At 35.2% G+C, this 20,891-nt stretch overlaps 1 protein-coding gene across 3 annotated transcripts in view; it reads left to right on the forward strand.

The window, feature by feature from the left end:
• The window catches only part of LOC5569618, a 357,222-nt gene that overhangs the window by 149,326 nt on the left and 187,005 nt on the right, over positions 1 to 20,891 (forward strand). For all 3 annotated transcript variants that reach the window (XR_002500093.1, XM_021842777.1, XM_021842778.1), the window contains 2 exons: positions 656 to 735; positions 861 to 992. Coding sequence is in view for 2 of the 3 variants with exons in the window: in XM_021842777.1 (XP_021698469.1) it covers positions 656 to 735; positions 861 to 992 (212 nt within the window). In the remaining variant the exon portion in view is untranslated. The remainder of the gene's footprint in view (positions 1 to 655; positions 736 to 860; positions 993 to 20,891) is intronic.

Genomic DNA, 20,891 nt, shown 5'->3' on the forward strand with positions numbered 1-20,891 from the left:
CACGTTCTTCTACACATCGCATCGCAGCATGTAGGGTGGGTGTTCCCTTAGTAGACAATCCGTTATAGTCGCATTAGTGGCTTTTAACGGCCGTTTTGCTATAACTTATTGCAAAATATTTTTTGCTTTGAATGTCAGGAGCTATATATCTAAGTATCATTACTTCGCAGATTCTGTTCAAAAATGATTGAAGTATAAAATTTAATTAAAATGTAAGTTCCTTCGCACGTATAGTAGCACTACTAACAAATTGTTATATTCTTCATAGAAAAAATATAAAGGTTTTATAAAACTACGATTTTGGTTCTTGTTTTGCTTGCACCGTGAAGCAAGTGCTGCTATAGGAATAGAAATTAGAAAAAGTGCTACTATAGGCACATGTGTCCCTATAATAGCTCAAGCGATTTTAAATACAGAAATATGATTGTTCATCGTTTCAATATTTTTTACTACAATACAAAAGACAAAAAAACTTTCTGATGACGTAAAAATAAAACAACTGGCTTTATAATTTGGTTTTATGCAAATATTTGTTCTTACCCGAACAACTATTGGTATATCGACCCTAGCAGACTGTTTCTAACGCTTTTCTATTTTTCTATCGGTTCACCTTCTTTTTTCTCCCGAACACAATCTAACCGGAACTGGCCTGAAGACTTCAAAGAGGAACGACGGTTGCTGCTCGAAGTGATTGGACCCGATTTACAGTCGGTTTACGATGATCGACAAATTGAGGTAATTGAGGGGAAACGCCATGGAAATTCGTCGATTGTTTTTCAATTTGTACCTTTCGGGCTACCGACTGGATTTCTGCGGTACACTCATGTGAGATTATTTTTGTTCTTTTTTTTAACTTGAAGGTTGAGATTGTGGACATTCACTTCGGAACGGGCAGCGGATGTACGGTGGTAGACTTGGACCCATATGTGCTGGAGGACCACCTGTACGAAATTGAAACGTGCCACCGAGTTTCCAAAAGCGTATTTTTAATAGTAAGTATAGGGTGTTTTTTTTTCTTGGGTTAGTGGTTTCTCTACATCGGCAAAAATTGTAACAGTATCCGCTTTGTAACACAGTCAAAACTATATAAAAGTAATACAAAGGTTGGTTTACGTCGACTAAAATTAATTTTTTGTCCACGGTACCAATAAATGTACAATATTTATAAATCTGACGTAGCTATGTTCTCACAGATATACCAAAAAACTATTTTTAATTTAAGTTTTTAGTTTTACAATCGAACCTTCATGTCAAATACTGTCGAATGATTTTTTATGTCTAGACAAGCAAAAACAGTAAAATACCCTTCAGATTTGTTGGAACGAATCAAATTTGTTGCACGTAAAAGTTGATGAGTGGTCGAATTTCCATGTCGGGATCCGAACTGTTCAATGGCAAAACTTGAATTTTCGTTGATGTGGACCATCATTCTGTTCAAAATGATCGTTTCAAAAAGTTTAAAAGTTTACTGATGGATGAAAGCAAACTGATTGGAGGATAGCTAGAAGCTTCTGCAGGTTTTTTGTCTGGTTTAACAATTGGTACAACCGTGGCATTTTTCCATTTGTAATGAAAATAAGCCAACTGAAAACATTTGTTAATTACAGTTGTGTTTGGAATAATAGTAGTGAAGGTCAATTTTCATACCAAATGTTCAAATTCGGCATGCTGTTACTTTGTTTCCCTGTGATAAATCGGCAAGAAAATTTGGCAGGGAACTTTCTATGCATTTGGTAAGTGCAATCTCATATCTCAGCAACGGCCCAACCGATTTTTAATTTTTATTCAAGCATCTCATGTCTACATTCCATAGTATAGTAGCAAAGACAAATTAAAGACCTTCATGTCCCTTGCAAATGCCTAAAATTTTATGGCTCATAAGGTAATCTAGAATGCCGTGAAAAGTGTACTGCGATGTGTCAAACTTGGGTACCTTTTGCACTACCGAGGGACCAAATGCAGTACTAGAAGTGGTACCCAATCTGAGCGCGAGTGCGACGGACCTGATAGTAGGGTAAGAAAAAAAATCTTTCTAGGGGTGTTCAAATTCCTCCTTGAGCAATGAAACCAAAAAAATTTGTAGTTTCAAAAAAAATTTTTCGCAACCTCTGGAGGCATTAGAAGCAAATTATACTGCAAATGTTTTAATTTCAGGGTTTTCATACCCGAATAATCCTAGTTACCTAGACAAACAATGCATGTGAAGAAAAAAAAAACTTTGAACATCCCTAACGAGTCAGATTACTTGATCGCGGAATTTGCATGCCAAAACCTTTAGAGCTCTGGATAAACATGCAAGACGTTTAGAAATTTCGACAAAGTATTTAGGACTAAGTTGCACTACATTTTAATCCCCTTGGATTTGATCTTAATAACTTATAACTGATCTAGATCAGTTTAATCTCTTGGTACGAACATCCTAGATAAAAACTTACTTCTGTCATGCAGTTCAATGCTAAAATTTTGAAATATTTTTGACGCAAATTTGCTTTCAGAATTACAGAGAACATGTCTGAGCAACATTATAAGTTTTTGATTACACTCAAAATTCAAAACACTGTAAACAATGAAGAATTACCTTTTATTCTTAAGGTAATCGAAGCTAAACCTCAAATTTGTCAAAGCACAAATCTGGTGAACCGAACTTCCGTTTGAGCTGAAAACTTAATCGATTGCTGGAGGTGACCAATCGATTAAATTTTCAGCTCTAACGGGTGTTCGGTTCTCCAGGTTGGTGCTCTTGAAAATTTGAAGTTTGACTTCGATTCATCTTCTCCTTAATTGTTTGCCCATGAATCAAAATTCAAAGCACCCCTTTGAAGTTTTTTGTCATAAAATTAAAAACAGTTGTCCAAAGAACTTATTTAATAGAAAGGGAAATTCTAGATTACACTCAAAATTTTTTTTGATAAAAACTTCAAGATATCCTATTTTTAACCTGTTTACCTATAAATCAAATTTCCTTGCGATGAAATGTTTTTTTGGCATAAACTGTTTTAGATTATACTCAAAATTTCTTTTGCTAAAAACCTACGAAGACCCTCAATTTTCATCCCGTTTGCCAGTAAAACAATATTCAAAGCAATGGTATGTTATTTTTGTGGCATTAATTCTTTTGGAAAAATCTAGTGAACATATTTGGGCAGAAATAGTAAGTTTTGGATATACTCAAAATTTATTTTAATAAAAAAACTACGAAAATACTTATTTTGTTATAACTTTTTGCCTACAAATCGAGTTTCAAGACGATGACATGTTGTTTCTTCATAGAAATTTGATTGTGGAGAAACAGTGCGTTTGTTTGAGTATAACGATTGATGTTGGATATAGGTCTAATGACCATATATAGTAAGATCGCACTCAAAATTTGTTGTAAATCTAAGAAACATTATTTTTGGAGTCTGTTTGCTAGGAAATCAAAACTCAAAGCGATTATATGTGTTTTATTGAATTGAATTTTTTAACTAGTCATCGCATTAAATTTAGATTTACAGAGAATAGACATTTGCTAAAAGTAAGATTATCGTATTTTTTTTAGTGAAAAAAATGAGTGTAAGCAAAAAGTCTTTGCTATAAATTTTGATATAAGTGCTGTCCATTTCTTACGTAAGACAATTTTGATGGTTTTTTGACCCCCCTCCCTCCATGGTAAGATTTTTTGTATGAAAATGAAAATTAATTTGTACGGTCCACGCAAAGAAATTGTGCGGTAAAAACTACCATTTTAGGGGGTTGACTAAAGCGCTCGCACCGGCAATTTTCCAAACCTACGACCCAGACCAGCAATGGCTTGATTTTACCATGTCTGTAGTCGAAATCAGATTGATGAAAATTATTTCTGTCAAATATACCAGTAATGTGGTGGGATTTACCGTAAACATAGTAATTTGTTCTGAAATTCCATGGTAGTTTTAAGAATGGGCGTAGTCAGCTAAAATAGTATTTTTTACTACACATTTTTTTCCCGTGTACGTAAGAAATCTCAAACCTCCCCTCCCCTCATATCCCCTTACGTAATTAATGGACCCCTTAGCTGCAACAGGTAAAATTTATGCGTTTTCATAGTTTTTTATGAACAGTCAACTCTTCCATACTAGATACAGGTATACCTCGATTTAGTGGACCCTCGATTTTATGTACATTTTACTTCGGTTTAATGGACATTCAAATTTCATGTTATATTTTATGTGGTCAAACCAATTAAAAACATGCGTTATGTAAACTAATTTGTCAAAAAAGTTGAATATATATAGAACAAATCAACTTGTAAGGATGATAGGATTTTTGGAAACATAATGGCTTAAGTGCCACTTCCTTCGTCGTTTTTTAAATTCAAATTTTGTTTCAACCAGCGAATATCCTCTGTAAAGCGTGATGTGAATGAAGGATTATTTTTTTTAATATTTTGCGATTTATTACATTCAATATACAACAAAGGATGTTGTGATTAGTGCGAATTGTAATTGTTAAACACAATTTTCAACTGTGGATGCCACAATAAAGATTTTCTCTATTGCCGATTTTATAGGATTCACAGATCAATCCAGAGGTCTTCCAGAGTTTTCTCGTAGAATTCTTTGATTTATTTATTTGACGTCATGCATTTGCGGGCAATCTTAAATTACACTGTGTTCTTAATATCTATGTGTTTATGTATTATAATTTTTGTTCAGTATATTCGATTCATAATACACTCCTTGGTTACTATTGTTTTGTATATCAAAAAAGTAGTTTTTTAGTTTTGTTCGAGACATGTTGACATCAATCATTTCACAATGCTGATTATATATAGTCATCATCTGATTCAACGGATTAAATTTAGCGTAGTTCGTGCGATGATGACCTGTGAACAAGTAACGATTGCGCAAGTGACGAGTTGAAGTACAAAAATTCAGTTTTGAAAGTTTATCAGCAGAATCAATGCGCTGTGAAACAATATCGTTAGCAAAAGAAACCATAGCATAATCACGACGCACTTTCAGTGATTTCATATTGATAAGCATGCATCGTGATTCATTTGATGGTAGAGGAAGTACTGACCAGCCTAAATTACGTAGTGCGATAATAAAAAACTGCTTTTGTATCGATTCTATACGTTCTTCATGTTTTTTTTTTGTAAGATGTTGTTCAATGAGACTCACCAAGGATTGCTTAACAGATTACTTTAACTATTATGCATCATTTATCAGGATTTTTTAGACAAACCCGCTGGAGCTCTACCATTTTCTGCGAATTCTTCCAGAGGTATAGATTTTTTTCCAATGATTCGTGAACAATTGTTTTCCAGATGGATTTTTCAATTAAGTTTTTCATGCGTCTCCAAGTGCTTTGCCTGACACGTTCCTTAATGAATTACCTCAAACATATATCTTTTTTTTTCAAAGTAATTTCTTCAGAAGTTCTTTGAAAACACAAACAAAATAGTGGAAATTGGTCATACAGGAGCATAATGTGATTAAACTATGGTATTTTGTTACATTTTGTTAGATATTTTTAATGTTATTTTTATAAAAACATTATGTGAGACATCTTCTGAAACAACATTCGACAAGAATAAAAGAGTAATAACTTGGAATCGAACCAAGGACTGGAAGAGCACAGAGTACATGATTCACTCCTGATCAAAAACTTGTTGAAATGTTCATTCTTAGGTTTTATGTTTTATGGAATATATTTTAAATTTCATAAGAGCTTATTATTATTTTTTTACTTATTTTTAATAAAGACGGAACAATTTTGTCTGAAATTACTGGAACTGGTCATTTTATTTTAAAATGTCACATGTCCATTATTTTGATCATTTTCCAAGATTGTCGATAATGTTCAACATTTATCCGCAGTGCACTAAGAGCTGTATGATGGAAATTTGAATACCAGGTCTGTTTCCTTAGACGATTATCTTGCGGATATCTTTGATTGCAGGTGAACTTGGTCACCCAAGAGAAAAAAAAAACATTATCGATTTTCAAATGACCTAAACCAGTTTTTTCACTTCAAATCGAGGCAACGCTAATGAAAATTGATCATTGCACTGCGCTTGCTATCTGACATGCAGTGAAATGATGCAAAGTACCCACTTAGCTCAAAACCTTAAATTTTATTTGGGAGTCTAACATTTATAAACCATTTCCCTAAGTTATGCCAATGCCCAAAATATTTGTAATTTCTTATCTCGGTCAAACCGTGATTTCTTACGATTCCCTTAAGCAAGCATTTAGATACATATAAGAAAAAATACGAAATTGTAAAAAAATTTACAATGAATTTGCTCCGTAATGCCTTACGGCGTTTGAGCCTTTAAATAAACAACTAAGTAAAACAGAATCAAATCAGTTTTTGTCTGCTTTAAAGTTTTTATAATAAATATGTACACAATTTGATTTAGAATGCAATAAGGATGTTAATTTCAAATTGTACAAATGTGCAGTTTTCGTTACAATTGGATATGACGCAAAATTTAATTGATTGAAATCGTTAATGAAGTAATCAATTTCATCTTACTTTAATTTACATATTATAGAATTCCAGTTTAATCTGACTTAATGTGTAACTTCAAACTGTTATACCATTAGGATTTCAACTTCACTTAGTGTGACTCTATTATAGCCTTCAATGTGAGATTACATATGAGTGCATACAGTGAATCAATTGTCACCCAGCACGCAGCAACAAAGACATTGTCATCTCCTATTCTTGTTGCAACAATTCTTTACCGCAACATCAGTTTATCATCACTTGAACAGAATATGACAATGATCGATCATCACGTGTGCAGCGATTTTCCGGGCTTCGCATTGCCATTTTCGAGAGCTTTCTCCGAAGTGGTAAACATTGACAACTATTGAACAGCATCCATAAAACAAATTTGGTTTTGAGTTACAAATAACTGATTAATAGCGAGTAGAAAAGGTTGCAATAATGTTACCAGTTAAAAGAACATCGCTGTTCAACTCAATGTCTCCAATAAGTTGCTTCACTTTGTTTCATGATGGTATACAATATTGCATTTATATTTTCGAAAAAGCAAAATGCTGCAACAACGGCTCAATGGCATAGTTGTAGCGTATTTGACTGATGATATAAAGGCCAGAGGATCGAGGCTTGTCTGATAATTTTTTATTTGTTTTAATTTTCATTGTTTGTAAAAATTAAGTTACATAAGCTGCAACACACAGTCATACACGAAGTTCTAATGAACGTCACATCAAATCTCCTGGAGTTGTGTTGACCATGATGAATTTTCTATATTGTACCTATATGGCCTCCAGATTTGTGCGAATAGAGGGAATTTATGCATATGTTTTTACCGAATAAGTGTTCACTTTATTGAGTTACAGTCTTAGTTATGTGAACGTATTTGTTGGCTGAGTACCTCGATGTTCACGATTTACATTTGTTTTGTGTTCTAAAACTCGATTCCTCCTTTTCTCTAAGAGGCCCACCTTAGCAGAGTGGTTAAATCCACGGCTACTAAGCAAAGCGATGCTGAAGGTGTCTGGGTTGGATTCCCGGTCGGTCCAGAAGTGCTCATTGAACACTAAGCTGAGAAGCAGACTTTGTCCCAGCGAGGACAAAGAAAAGAAAAACTCCATTGCTTCCTAACTCAATGATCCCTTCAATATCGAGTTGACTGTGAAATTAATTTTAGGTGTAATCAAAAATTACACAGCGTAACAAAAATTACATTGTTGCGTGTCTCAAGGATCAAATTATGTGCCTCGAGTAGATTTGGGGTTGCTGAATCTGATGCCATTTTCAGAAATGTTCCAGCACGTCACAAATTTTAGCTACAGGTCGCTAAAGTTGTATAAAACACTGATTTTATTGATGTTTACATGAAGTTTAAAGTATAATTTATGAAACTTTTTTGTGATCTAATTCACTAGCCATGCTATTTTGCACTTAAACTTTCATTTTGAATTAAATTTGGTTTAAATTGTTTGCTATCTCCATACAACATTCTTTGTTTCCCTTATATGGGAAAATACAATACTCTTTAAACCATCAAAAAGTAACTTTTCGCATCAAAAGTATTATGAACACTGAACACATTCAATATAACTGTGGGCTTCGCAGCCGTGCGGTTAGTGTCACCAAGGCATTTAGCAGCATTGTGCTAAGGAGTGTGGGTTCGATTCCCGCCTCAGGCCGGTAAACTTTTCGTGAGGAATGTTTTCCGACTGTGCCACTGGGCGTTGCATGCTAGTCCGTTGTCTAGTGTGGTGCTTCCTTCAAAGGGCATAAATGCCCACTGGAAGCATTAACGTGTATTGTCTTTTTAAATTGATATCGAAAAACTACAGGCTATTCCTTTGAAATTTGATTTATATGGAAACAGATAAAAAAACTAATAATTAATTAAGTATTTGAATAAAATAAATTTTGAGTGTGATTCCGAATTTCTGTTACCGTAATCCGGGGTAACATTGATCATTTTTTTGAATATTTCTTAAATATTTCGTTTGAAAATGAAAATGTTGCAAATTTTATATTTTTAAAACAAGTACTGCCACCCATAGCTCGTGACTATATACTGCATTTTGTTTTTTGAAAGATTTAGGCATGTTTAAAAAAATGTTTTAGGTGATTTTTTGATTTAGCTGATATGGGGTAACATTGATCACCTGTGTAAACAATGTTTGGTAATATTGAAAATATCGTTACTTACTTAAATCATGGCCCCCGAAGCCGAATATGAAGGCCAAACGCTTACAAGTCATTTACTTTTTGAGTTATTTTAAAATTAAAAACACCTCGAACCACGGATTACGCCTAAAGGTAGGCAATTTCCTAAGGGAATTCTATATTCTTTACAGTAATTCGTTAATGTTGCCTAATTGAGCATACTTATGAAAGTTTTGACAACGGAATCGTTTTCGGCGATGCCATTTTTAGTAAGAACCGCATTTTCCTTGCTCATATCGTTTGCAGAACTTATGTGAGACATGAATCTTCGGTAGTATCATCCTTACCCATTGAAATCATTGTTTCGAAAAGTTGTCAAATTTACGCATAATGTAAACGCAATTTTCGCAAAAATCCTCCCTTACATTAGTTTATGTATATAAGAAAGAGAAGCACCGTTCGTGATTTGGAAATGTTTCCTCAATAAATGATGATACGGACTTTTTACGAGATGAGTCATTCCGATCAATGTTACCCCGCTGATCAATGATACCCCGGATTACGGTACTAATCAAAAATGTTCGCTGGACTTGCAAATAAATGTCGAAAAAGCTATATGTCATTGCTTTATATTTCGGTTCATAGGCAAAAAAAGGTATTACTTAGCTTCTTAGTAATTTAAATTGTTAGTGTAATCCAAAATTGATAAGTAGGATCAAACATGTTCACTGCACTTATGCAAGCAAAATTATATCGAAAAAATGTTACTTTCCTGCATTGAAGTATGCAGTGCGGGAATAGTAATTACGCAACTGAAATCAGTGCTGTAATGATTCATAACGCAACGCTTTCTCATTACGCAACAGTTTTGAGTTGCGTAACGAATCATTACACAACAATTTTTCAGAAATTGTAAAATAATGGTGAATGCATTCCGATATAATTTCTGATACCCTCAAGTGGTCTTCAACGGAATTGCAAAAAATGTTGTACGTAACTCGTTGCATAACTCGATTTTTACAGCACTCGTCGTAATTATCCTACTCGGCAAGCCTCGTTGGATAAATTTACAACTCGTGCTGTAAAAATCATCATTCTGCAACTTGTTCCGTAAACTACTATTGTCGAAGATACACCCAGATACCGAACCTTGACTACACATATCAAAAGCACTAGAAGTTTAGCTGTCGAAATTAGTGACCTTCCCAAACTTGCCACGTTAGGGTTGCTCGAATTTTTTGTTTTTTTTTGTGTTATTCTTCTTATTATTCACGATTAGTCGAATCTGATAAACTTTAATCTCATGTAGATTCAGTCAACAAAAAAATGTATTGGTTTCATTGCTCTAGGGGAAATTTGTACACCCCTAGAAAAAATTTCTTCCATACGTACAAAACTTGAAGATATGGACATGGGATACGTGAAAGAATTTCGGATATCGGTTGAGCCATCATTCCATATACCGTAAGGACGCTATTCACCGCTCATTTAACAGCATTTAAACATGTTAAACTCTGTCAAAAATCGGTTGTTCGATATTTTTCACAACTTTTTGCACTAGACACAAGATAAAACATTTGTTTTTGTAGGAAAAAAGTTGAAATGTGAAAATTGTATAATGATACTGAACGACATGTACGCTAATGGTACAGGTTTGAGGCGCCATTCACCAATCATCCTAAGTGTGAGGCCCTATATACAACACTAGTTGGAATTGATTTACCGTAAAACGGGGTAACTTTGATAGTTTTTTCGAAGAAAACTTCAATATTTATGCATGCTGTTTCAAAGAATTACAATTCATTTTTTTAAAACAAGTACTGACATCCTAGCTATCGATTGCACTTGATAGATTGCCAAAAGATTTATTCTGAATGGATATATAATTTTTCATATCATTAAAAGTCGGTTTTCTGTTTTGGGGTAACTTTGATAATGGAGTATAAATCGAACAAGATTGAATGAGTTACGGAACATTTATAGGGTGTTGCATACCTCTAGGCGTTTAACGCTATATGGAAATTTATGACTCAGATTACAAAAATGGTCCCAGTTCGTAAAAATGGGTTTCGCTAAAAGATTTGAGACTGAATTCATGTTCTACTATAACTAGGCTGTCATGGGTAAGTGACGATCTCATTATGACTCCATCAAATAGTGGTCGTAGAACAGATTGCTAAAATCTTGTAAATTTTTACTATTTGCATAAAAATCCTCAAATGCACTTGATTCCAACGGAAATAGCTTTGACTTGAAGTGTCATACTAATACTCTTTACTTTTGCATTCGTTTTCCTTAACTGATTGACAGAAACTTCGTAATTTCATTTAATATGTTGAGGGTCTCGCACTATCAAAGTTACCCGCATTATCAAAGTTACCCCGTTTTACGGTACTTCCATTAGCTGGTTGTATTCCTTGTACTATAGTTCGACTACATATTAAACCGTGGCAGCTAAGAAGCGTTTTTCGATCTGCCATAATAAGATCATTGTTCAACTCATGTTTACCGCCTTAAACAGCATAAAATACTTTTTAAAAACCGTAAAATGGGGTGTTAAGGGATGAAAAAACAAATTTCGACTCGATTTTCAAGCAACTTGCAGTACGTCAATAATTGAACAAAGGCCAGCCCTACCATTCTCTCTTCGTGTATATCAAAAGCCAAATACAATTATGAGGATCCTATGACAGATTTCTGAGATAATCATGAAAATGTGTGATTTTTTACGGATATGCAAAATGGGGTGCTAAGGAATTTGAGTGTCGTAAATAAAACCATATTTTGCCAACAACAAAACATAATCTTTTTGGTCAATAACTTTGATGCTTTCATTCAAAGGTTGAAGTTATGTTCAACCTTTAATCAGATAATACATTAATATTATCGGACTTGGAACGCCTGCAAACGCAAACCGTTTTATTTTAACTGCTAAATCTTTCATAGTTATTAATCTCATTTGGAAACTATCAATACATCGTAAAATTGTCTTTAAATGATCGTTATACTTCAATGCAACAGGATCATAACCTATATATTTGCAATTTACGAATCCAATAAGCTATACAGATGATTTTGACATGCTTTTAGTTTCAATAAGGGAAATGACCAATCTGACCTGTAAATAAAACACTACACCGAACAAAGTATTTGCATGCAACACCCAGTGGCAAGGTCGAAAAAAGACTGAAGAAGAAAAATGTTCCAGTATGGAGCGAAAATATATCGCTCACTCTATAAAACAATGCGTTTAGTGCCTGACGAGACCGCGAAGTTTCTCAAAAAGAGCTAAGAAATGACTATATACAGAGAGTTGCGCGAAGAGGCTTCTTTGGGGTCATTCAAAAATGACGTCCATCATTTGGGGGAGGGGGGGGGTTGTTCTAAGAAAGTGTGACAGTACGTGTAAAAGGCATTGAAAAAAGCGTGACAGAGGGGGGAGGGGGAGTCTAGAGTTCCCGAAAAACGATGGACGTCATATTTGAATCGTCCATTTGAATGATTGTTCTCCTTCGTCTTCGAAAACAGCCCCTATTTGGTTTGCTCTCTGCTCAATAGGTAAACGGCTTGACAGTTCGATAGGTAGATTTGGTTTCACTCTTCACGCAACTTCACTTATAGACTTCATTTATGAACTCTGAGAAATGACAAAATATTATTATTGTTTACCATAATGTGACCAGATATGAGTTCAATGTATTTTGCCTATAAAATTCGAACAAAAATGTTTTGAATCGTTTTCAATACCTAGACTCCACAATACATTATGTTAATAGACATCACCTATCACATAGTGCAGCTCACAATCCCCTGAACAAATCAAGCATTTCAGATGACTGATATATCGACTTCCGACGTTTTTGTGATTTGTCAAACTTGATGGAGAAGTTCAATCCCTTAAAACCACACGAGCCCTCAGCACCCCATATTACGGTATAATATATAACATAAAATCATATCAATTTCATTCTGATACAATCCATTATGGAATTCTAATACATGCTGGTACCGTAAACTGGGGGGAAGTTGATCATTTTGAGCGATTCTGTGCTATAATTCCTAGTGGGATGCATGTTTTATCATCCAAATATTTTAAAAACCTGTACTGGTTGAATGTTCAACGAATTATATAAATTAAATTTTGACGAATTATTATCGTAATAACAAAAACATTTTTTGGAGATCAAAAAGTGGTGTTTTTGATTCCGGGGTGAAGTTGATCAATTACTGCGATAGGTTTCCTAAAATAAAGAAGTATACTATTCACTAAATTAGGGGTCTTTGAATCTGAATCAAGACTTAAAAATCTTACAACTTATTGATAAATCGGGTGATTTTTTAATTGAAAGTTGTGAATTACAGATTACACCACATTAAACGCCTAAAGGTAGGCAATTTTCTTTGAAATTAGCAACCCTCTTGCGAAAAGATCATTTTTTCTCTAAAAAAAAAGTATTTGTATCCTCAATACAAATTCGAAACTGGGTACACAAAACATATGTGGAATGTATGAAACAGTTTATTAAAACTGTAGCTTTGTATAGCCCTGGAAAAAGTCGATTGTTTGGAGAAGAACCCTTCAACAGTTCATGAAAAATTTCCTAAAAATCTGTTTTCCATGAAATAATTACCTTGAATGCCAAACCGAATTTATGAAAATCAAGAGTAGTTATCAGGTAATGCCACAACTCAGAAATTGTAATAATTGAAATCGTGTCATAGCTCTTATTATCTTAGTACGGGAATGATCAACTTCTCCCCGCTGATCAACTACACCCCGAATTACGGTAACTTTAATTGCGAAAATTTGTTCAGATTTTTTAGAATAATTCAATGAGCGGTGAATGGCGTCCTTTCAGTAGATGTTTTTGATCGCGGGCTCCTATTGTTAATAAACATTGCTTCAATTTCGAGCAGGAAAAGCTGGTTTTCAAAATTTGTAAAGTAATGATGAATTCAGCCTGGTTATTAGACTACTGAAAGATATACTCATCAACACTGAATTAGAGTTACTGGGCACGTCCTGTAGCCTTAGGTGCAGGAGCCTCATTGCTTGTAAGCGCACGGGAGCGCTGTACATCGTGAGACCTTTTTTGGTGCGCCTCATTTTTCTTGAGATGTGTCTCACCGCGGTCTCATGCGCTCCGTCACATGTGCTGTTTAAAATTCAGCGCAATAATTGAAGTGATTACAAAAGTTTTCAACGAGGATCGAAATTGTAACATTTGAATCGCGAGTCTTCGATCATATCATGTAGGCCATCTAGACACCTGCATAATGAGGCGAAAATAGCTGTAGAGGCTCTTCGTTACTAAGCAGTTGTTTCACAACTTGGATACCGATGGCGAGCCATAGCGCCGAGCAGCGCATGTGACGAGTCTCACCGAGAGCACATCACCTAGCGCGCGCTTTTAGAATTTTCGTGAGCCTCCATCTAGCGCAGCACGCTAGGATTCCGATAAGCTGAGAGACGGTTTGGTTGGAGGCTCGTCAGTACATTTATGTGCTCCTGAGAAATATGTAACTCTACTCGCCAGTACATATATGTGCTCCTGAGAAATATGTAACTCTACACTGAATTGTCTTCGAGCTAGGCAACAACTTTGTTGAAGACATGGGTTTTCTACGTAGGAAAACCACAATATATTGAACATTCAATAAACACTAATTTGCACCCAGCCTCAAGTCACCTCTATCCAGCCAGTGCAGTGGGTGGTAATGCAACAGACAGCAATCAACACCCATTGCCACACATAGTTCATATAGTGATGCAGTATCGGTGCTCCCAATTAAAAAACTTTCGTTTTCCAAGAGCTGTTTTGAAGAGTTTTATTTTAGCTAGATGTTTACGAATGAATGCCTTAAATAATCGGTTAGAGAGAGAATTTATATTGAATTTGCAAGGCAGCCTCATATTACCTTTTTAATTTAAATCTGAAATCACAGTGAAAATATGATATTCCTATGCTTTAGTCGGTTATCGGAAAGCTAAACGATTATTTGTTATTTAAAAGTTTTGTCAATCTACAATCTCGTAAGTACGAGTTCAACTTAAAACAAAGTAGTGCAATTCAACTAAAAAAAATGTGTGGGATCTGATATCTGTGTATGGTTGAGATGAAAGAGGGAAAACCCACAAAATTTGAGAAAATGACTTGAGCATTTCAGTTATGCTTTCATGCGGTGCCAACCTAACATTTAATGCGACTCTTTCGTTGTATATGAGAACGATGGAGAGCCAGGTTGGGTGACAAAACGTCGAAAGACAAAATGTCGAATGCCAAAACGTCGAATGCCAAAACGTCGAAAGGACAAAACGTCGAAAGGCCAAAACGTCGAAAGACAAAATGTCGAATGCCGAAATGTCGAAAGGATAAAGCAGTGAAAAATATATATAAATTTTCCAATGTTTTTTCCATGATACCGTAATTTTAGTTGGTCTTGGAAGGGATAGTAAAAAATCAAATTGAAAATTGGCAGAACCTGTCGGAAAAAATATTTTTAATTTTCAGGTAACAGCATTATTATTGGAGTCCTCTACCAAAGTGATAATTATATGAGTATGCAAAGAGCGTGTTTTGGAAAAAACTAATTTATAGTTTTTCTAGTTCTAGTTGGAATTAAATGGTATTGAACTTAATTCGGTTTATATTTACCTTTCAATTGATACTTGTATAGTGCTCATTATTTAATACTATTGTATAAATGATAAAAATATATTACCTAATTCTCTTCCAGAAAATCAATATTTAAAACTCATTTCGATAGTACATATTTGAAATTTGCTAGAGATTTTGATTTCTACATATGCGATCCTGAATAGATGTTTATGGAAAGAAATTCAACCAATCAATTCAATTATACTTATTCGATAAAAGAATGAGTAAGTTTTTAAAGAATAAAGAATTCACTAATGGTCAAAAATCAGTGTCATCATTGAAATTAAGGGGTCTATTTTGTAAATCGAGCAGATTCATGTGACTCGTTTGTATTCACTGTCGATCAAAGTGAGCATGGATATTTCAGATGTCACCGGTCGACTCCCATAGTAATTCAGTCACATAGAGTGACAACTGTCGATAAACTCGAGTGACAGAGCCCAGTCGAGCGAAATTTTTGGTCGACAGTGACTCCAGTCGAGTCGTTTTTGATCGACTCGACTTATAAAATAGGGCCCTAAGCCATTGAAATTATAACATGTACCTACGTTAATTTATTATGAACTAGAAACACCATTGTAACAATCGCACAAATAACACATTTACTTTTGACTTCGCGTTATTTCAATTAAATTGAATGGTATAAGATGATTATAGAACGAAACCACAACTTAAATCTTTAAGAGAACAAGTCTTGAGAGCCCAACAGTGCTCTGCGTTGAAAATTTGATCGATTGGTCAGCGAGCAAGCAATTTGATTGATTTTCAACTGGAATGTAGACTCTCCAGACCTCAGCACCTGTGAATGTGACCGGTGAAGGCGAAAGAAAAGGACTAGAGCTGAAGGAAGTTTCAGTGCCTGGATAAGGTGTGTTTGTAAAGAAAGAGTGGAAATGAGTTTGGAGTTATTGGGAAGTTATTGGAACATGATTTTTTACCGCAGGAATCTGCGGAATGCGTTGCTAAAGGTATAACTCAATCCACGAACCTATATTCCCTCTATGGATGACTGGTTTATTCACTTCTGCATATAGGTACCTATAATGCTTCAGGGGTCTATTTTGTAATTCGAGCGGATTCTCGTGACTCGTCTGAAGTCATTGTCGATCAAAGCAAGCATGCATATTTCAGATGTCACCCGTCGACTCCCATACTAATCCAGTTACGTAGAGAGACAACAGTCGATAAACTCGAGTGACAGAGTCAAGTCGAGCGAAATTTTTGGTCGACAGTGACTCCAGTCGAGTCGTTTTTGATCGACTCGACTTATAAAATAGGGCCCTCAATTTCAATTTGCTTCATAATTTGCTTCTCTCCTCGTTGAAAATGGATGTAAGAGTGACATATTTCTGATTTTTTTTCTTGCTCACTGTGATGAAAAAATGTAAATTTGTTTATTTCCAATGCCGTCCGCATCGCAACCATTTTTCCTTAGCAACGTTATTTATCAGAAACCTTCGTTAGAAAAATGACTGCTTTCGACGTTTTGTCCCTTCGACGTTTTGTCCCTTTCGTCGTTTTGGGATTCGACGTTTTGGCATTCGACGTTTTGGGTTTCGACGTTTTGTCTTTCGACATTTTGTCCCTAAACCGGAGAGCCATCTACATTATTCAAAACGGAAAAGCCAGCCGAGAATGTTTTACTTTGTGCCGACGAAAGGATTTTCACTTCCCAGGACTATTCAGGAACCTTATTTGTTAAGCTCAATATTCCCTCCATCGTGACAATTTGATTTTACTCTTTCTACCAAATAATTCTTCGGTAAAGCGCTCAAAGTGGGTCAACTTTTAGCAACGACGTATGACGCAAATAAACTCCGACATTGTCATCGCCTTTCACGACCCTCAGGTTCAATCACGAGAAAGCTTCACGTTACGAGTACCTTTTGTGCCCAAAATAACCTGATTGTCCTTCCGGTTACCTGGCTTGACCCAATTTTTTGGATGTGTTTCGAAGATTCATCACCATCCCCTATCGATCATCGTACCGCTCCATAATAGAATTTCCCTAATGGTTATCGTTATCCTAGGTTGCTTCCAGCCGTCATCCGTGTGTTTCATTAGGGTGTTCCAGAAAAAAATAATCAATGTTCGAAACGTTGGGATGCTCAACGCTGACAAAAGTTATTTGCTTGAATGTTGTCTAGAGAGTAGGAAAATATTTGAGAAGTGTAGGAAAAGTTTTAATTCTGGTGCATGTTTAATAGGTTCCACTTACCTCGAGTATAAACATATTTTAGGGGAAGTTAGATCATAGAAATTTTCATATGAAACGAAAACAAAATACCTGTTTATCATGAGCATGATATTTCCGAACATAAATGTTTCTGGTATACCCTACTGTACATCCATATGTGCGTACCCAACAGATAACAATATCCACTTTGGTGACAGGTTCACGCCCTTGTGTTTACCAGATTTGAATCTCGATTATGACACCCATTGTGTGAGCGTGTGTGTGTAAGCAGTGTGTGGCGAACCGTTTGGCAATATTTGGCATGCATGTGCCAAAACAATAAACCCACTCGACGGATACCGCCATCCAATTCCGATGCTATCCGGTGAATGGCAGCAAGTTGGGGGGAAAAATAGCTGAGATTCATCTTTTTCCCACTCGACTGGTTTTGCGCCATCCCGTCTAGAAGAGGATAGGAGCAGAGTCGCTACTAGGGTACTGTCCCTGAAAAAAAAAGCGAGAGGAAAATCCAGCTTATCATCGCTGTGACGCAGAAATCCATATTCATCACGGCGGGGATTCTCGTTCGGCAATCGTGACAGAATAAATATGATGATCTGTTTATGTGCTGATTTTTTATGTGATGTTTGCACGCTCGTTGCCAACGGTTGATCGGCGGACCGAATTCGGGAGGAAAAAACGCGCATAATGCTTTTTGCTAACTCAAGTTTTATGTGCTGAAACTTGGGACACTGCTTTAAGTGGGAACTGTTCTGTTTGGAGTATCAAGATGAGAGAAAGTCCTTTAAACCTAGTAGAGTGCTAGATAATTTTGATTTCACAATATTGCAATAATTATCATTCATTCTTAGTTTGCCACGATTAATGCGTTATAGGTTTAGGTAAAGTTAGGTTAAGTATATTCAAAACGTTTTTTTTTCTCTTATAAGCAGGTGAAATCAACTCACCTGTAAAAAATCTGAACTGTAATATGTTGTTAACAATATGTTAATAAAATTTTAGATTTGTTTTACCAAATCAGTATAATAGTGTTGTCTAATAACACAGAACACCTAAATATAAGAAATAATGAATGTAATGTTTGGAATGATACTAATAAAGAATTTGAAAAAAAAAATCATTCTCAGTTATGTTTTCATTTAGTTTGTTTTATTTATTGTTTTATATTAAGTGTCGTAAAACATAAAAAATAAGTCTATAGCCTAGACTCTTAACAACATTGAAAATCGTTTTAAAGACTTGGAGAAATATGTTTACTTAAGTAAGTGATATTATTACCATTGATCTTTTTTGGTATTTTTCTTTTAAATTTCATTCTGTGAAACTATATATGATGTTCTGCTGAAGAAAAGAAAACAATCTTCGAAAGGAATGGCTAAGGAATTTACTACAGCGAGCTCCATTTGTATTAAAACTGGCCGCACGGATTGTTTTCAAGCTGGTTTTTGATAGGCTCCCTCATTTTATATGAAAGGGAACTGTTAAGCAATAACAGTCTAAGTAAGTGAGTTTAGGTGTTGAAACTACCTGCGCGGATCGTTATCACGCCATTTTTACCAAAATCAACCATTTTATCAGGTTTGTCATTTGATTCATGAAGAATTACAATTGATCAAATGGATCCATATCATTCACAATTTATACAAAATCTCCATTTATCGGTCTTTTGATAGAACTTATCATATTCCATTCAGGGAAGCAGAATGTATTAAAGCTTTTTAAGCGATAACAGTCAAGAGAAGGAATTTAGAAATTGAAACTAATCGCATGGATGGGTATCATGCTCTTTTCCTCCAAATTCCTCATTTTATCAGACATTGGTGAGATTTCTCATATTATGTGCAAGAAAACTTTCAATTAACTATTGATATAACGTTCTCTGGGCATCAAAAGTCGAAGGATATGAGTGCTGGAATTGAAAGTTTTCACAAGGGTTGGCATCATGCTCATTTTACCCAAATTCTCAATTTTTATCTAGCCCTTGATACTTTCTCTAATTATAAGCAAAGGTACCTCTAACGAATCATTTAGGTAACGTTACCTAAGTCTAAAAAGTGAGTGCAGTAATTTAAACTGAGCGAATGGATTGTTGAAATGCTCATTTTACGCAAATAACCTATTTTAATCAAATTTGTCAAAAAATTTTCATGCTATGTCCAAGAAAATTTATTATGAACTATTGAATTAACCCGTATAGGCCTGAGTGAAAGCAAAAACACTAAAACCCTCACCGGTCAGCGAATTCTTAACGGATTCATATGATTTTTTGTGAGTTTGCTGGCCCACATATCTAGTTTCTAGGAGTGGCCAGAGGAACTCGGAAATATTCCTGTGGCCGAAGTTATTCCGGTGGGTCACTGGGTCAAGTCGGGTAAATAAGGGCTATTTTTTGGGACATGCCAAGCTATCTTTATTTATTTGCAATGACAATCATTTTAATTTGCATAAATCATTAAGATCTAATATACAACATTATAAATGAAGAGTTTTGCATTGTATAAAATATACCGGATGTGGCAATTCTGACGTAATGCACGGAAGAACCGACTATAGATTGGTGGATACTAAACCGTTTCAATTCTTGAAAAGCAGAAATCAAACATAATTGTATAAATTGGCCACTTTATCGTAAGTTTGAGGCGTCTCGGGACCCGAAAATGGTTATTTGTAGGATCAATCAAATGCAAAACTCATAGTTATACAATTCAATTGTTTCTCAAAAGGTTTACAATTATGCAATTTTCTCAAAATTCCGTCATATAGTGGCCATATTATAAGCCGATTCGTGAAATTATCTGTGACTTGAAATTTGCCTACCTCCAGGGGCACAAACGCACAGTGACATTTTCATCCGACCTGACCCAGTGACCCACCGGAATAACTCCGGCCACAGGAATATTTCCGCGTTCCTCTGTCCACTTCTTAAAATAAGATATGTGCGCTAGTATACTGACAAAAAATCATTTGAATCCATTTAAAATTTGCTTTCACTCAGGCCTATACGGGTTAACGAATTCTAAGTGACAACAATCTTAACAAATGAGTAAAGAAATATAAACAGATCGCACGGTTTGCTTTAATGCTCAATTTACCCATATATCTCATTTTTCCATTTTCTTAAAACCGAACAAAAATGGGGAATGTAAGTAAAAACAGCATAAGAACGATCCGTCAGACCAGTATAACTTCCAGCACTCATTCCCTTAGACTGCTGTCACTTAGAAAACGTTATTTTAACTGTTTACAAAGCATGCCTGTTTATATGAGAGTGAATATCAGCAGTCCTTTTAGAAGCCCGACCATATTGGGAATTGGGTATTGCGGTTCTTTAGGAAATTTTCCGTCCTACGGTAGTTTATTTATTTATTTTAGTTATAGTCGCCAAGTTCTACTGCAGCTGTCAAAGTTCT

The sequence above is a fragment of the Aedes aegypti genome, chromosome 2 (assembly GCF_002204515.2).
Source record: "Aedes aegypti strain LVP_AGWG chromosome 2, AaegL5.0 Primary Assembly, whole genome shotgun sequence".
Taxonomy (NCBI): Eukaryota; Metazoa; Arthropoda; class Insecta; order Diptera; family Culicidae; genus Aedes; species Aedes aegypti.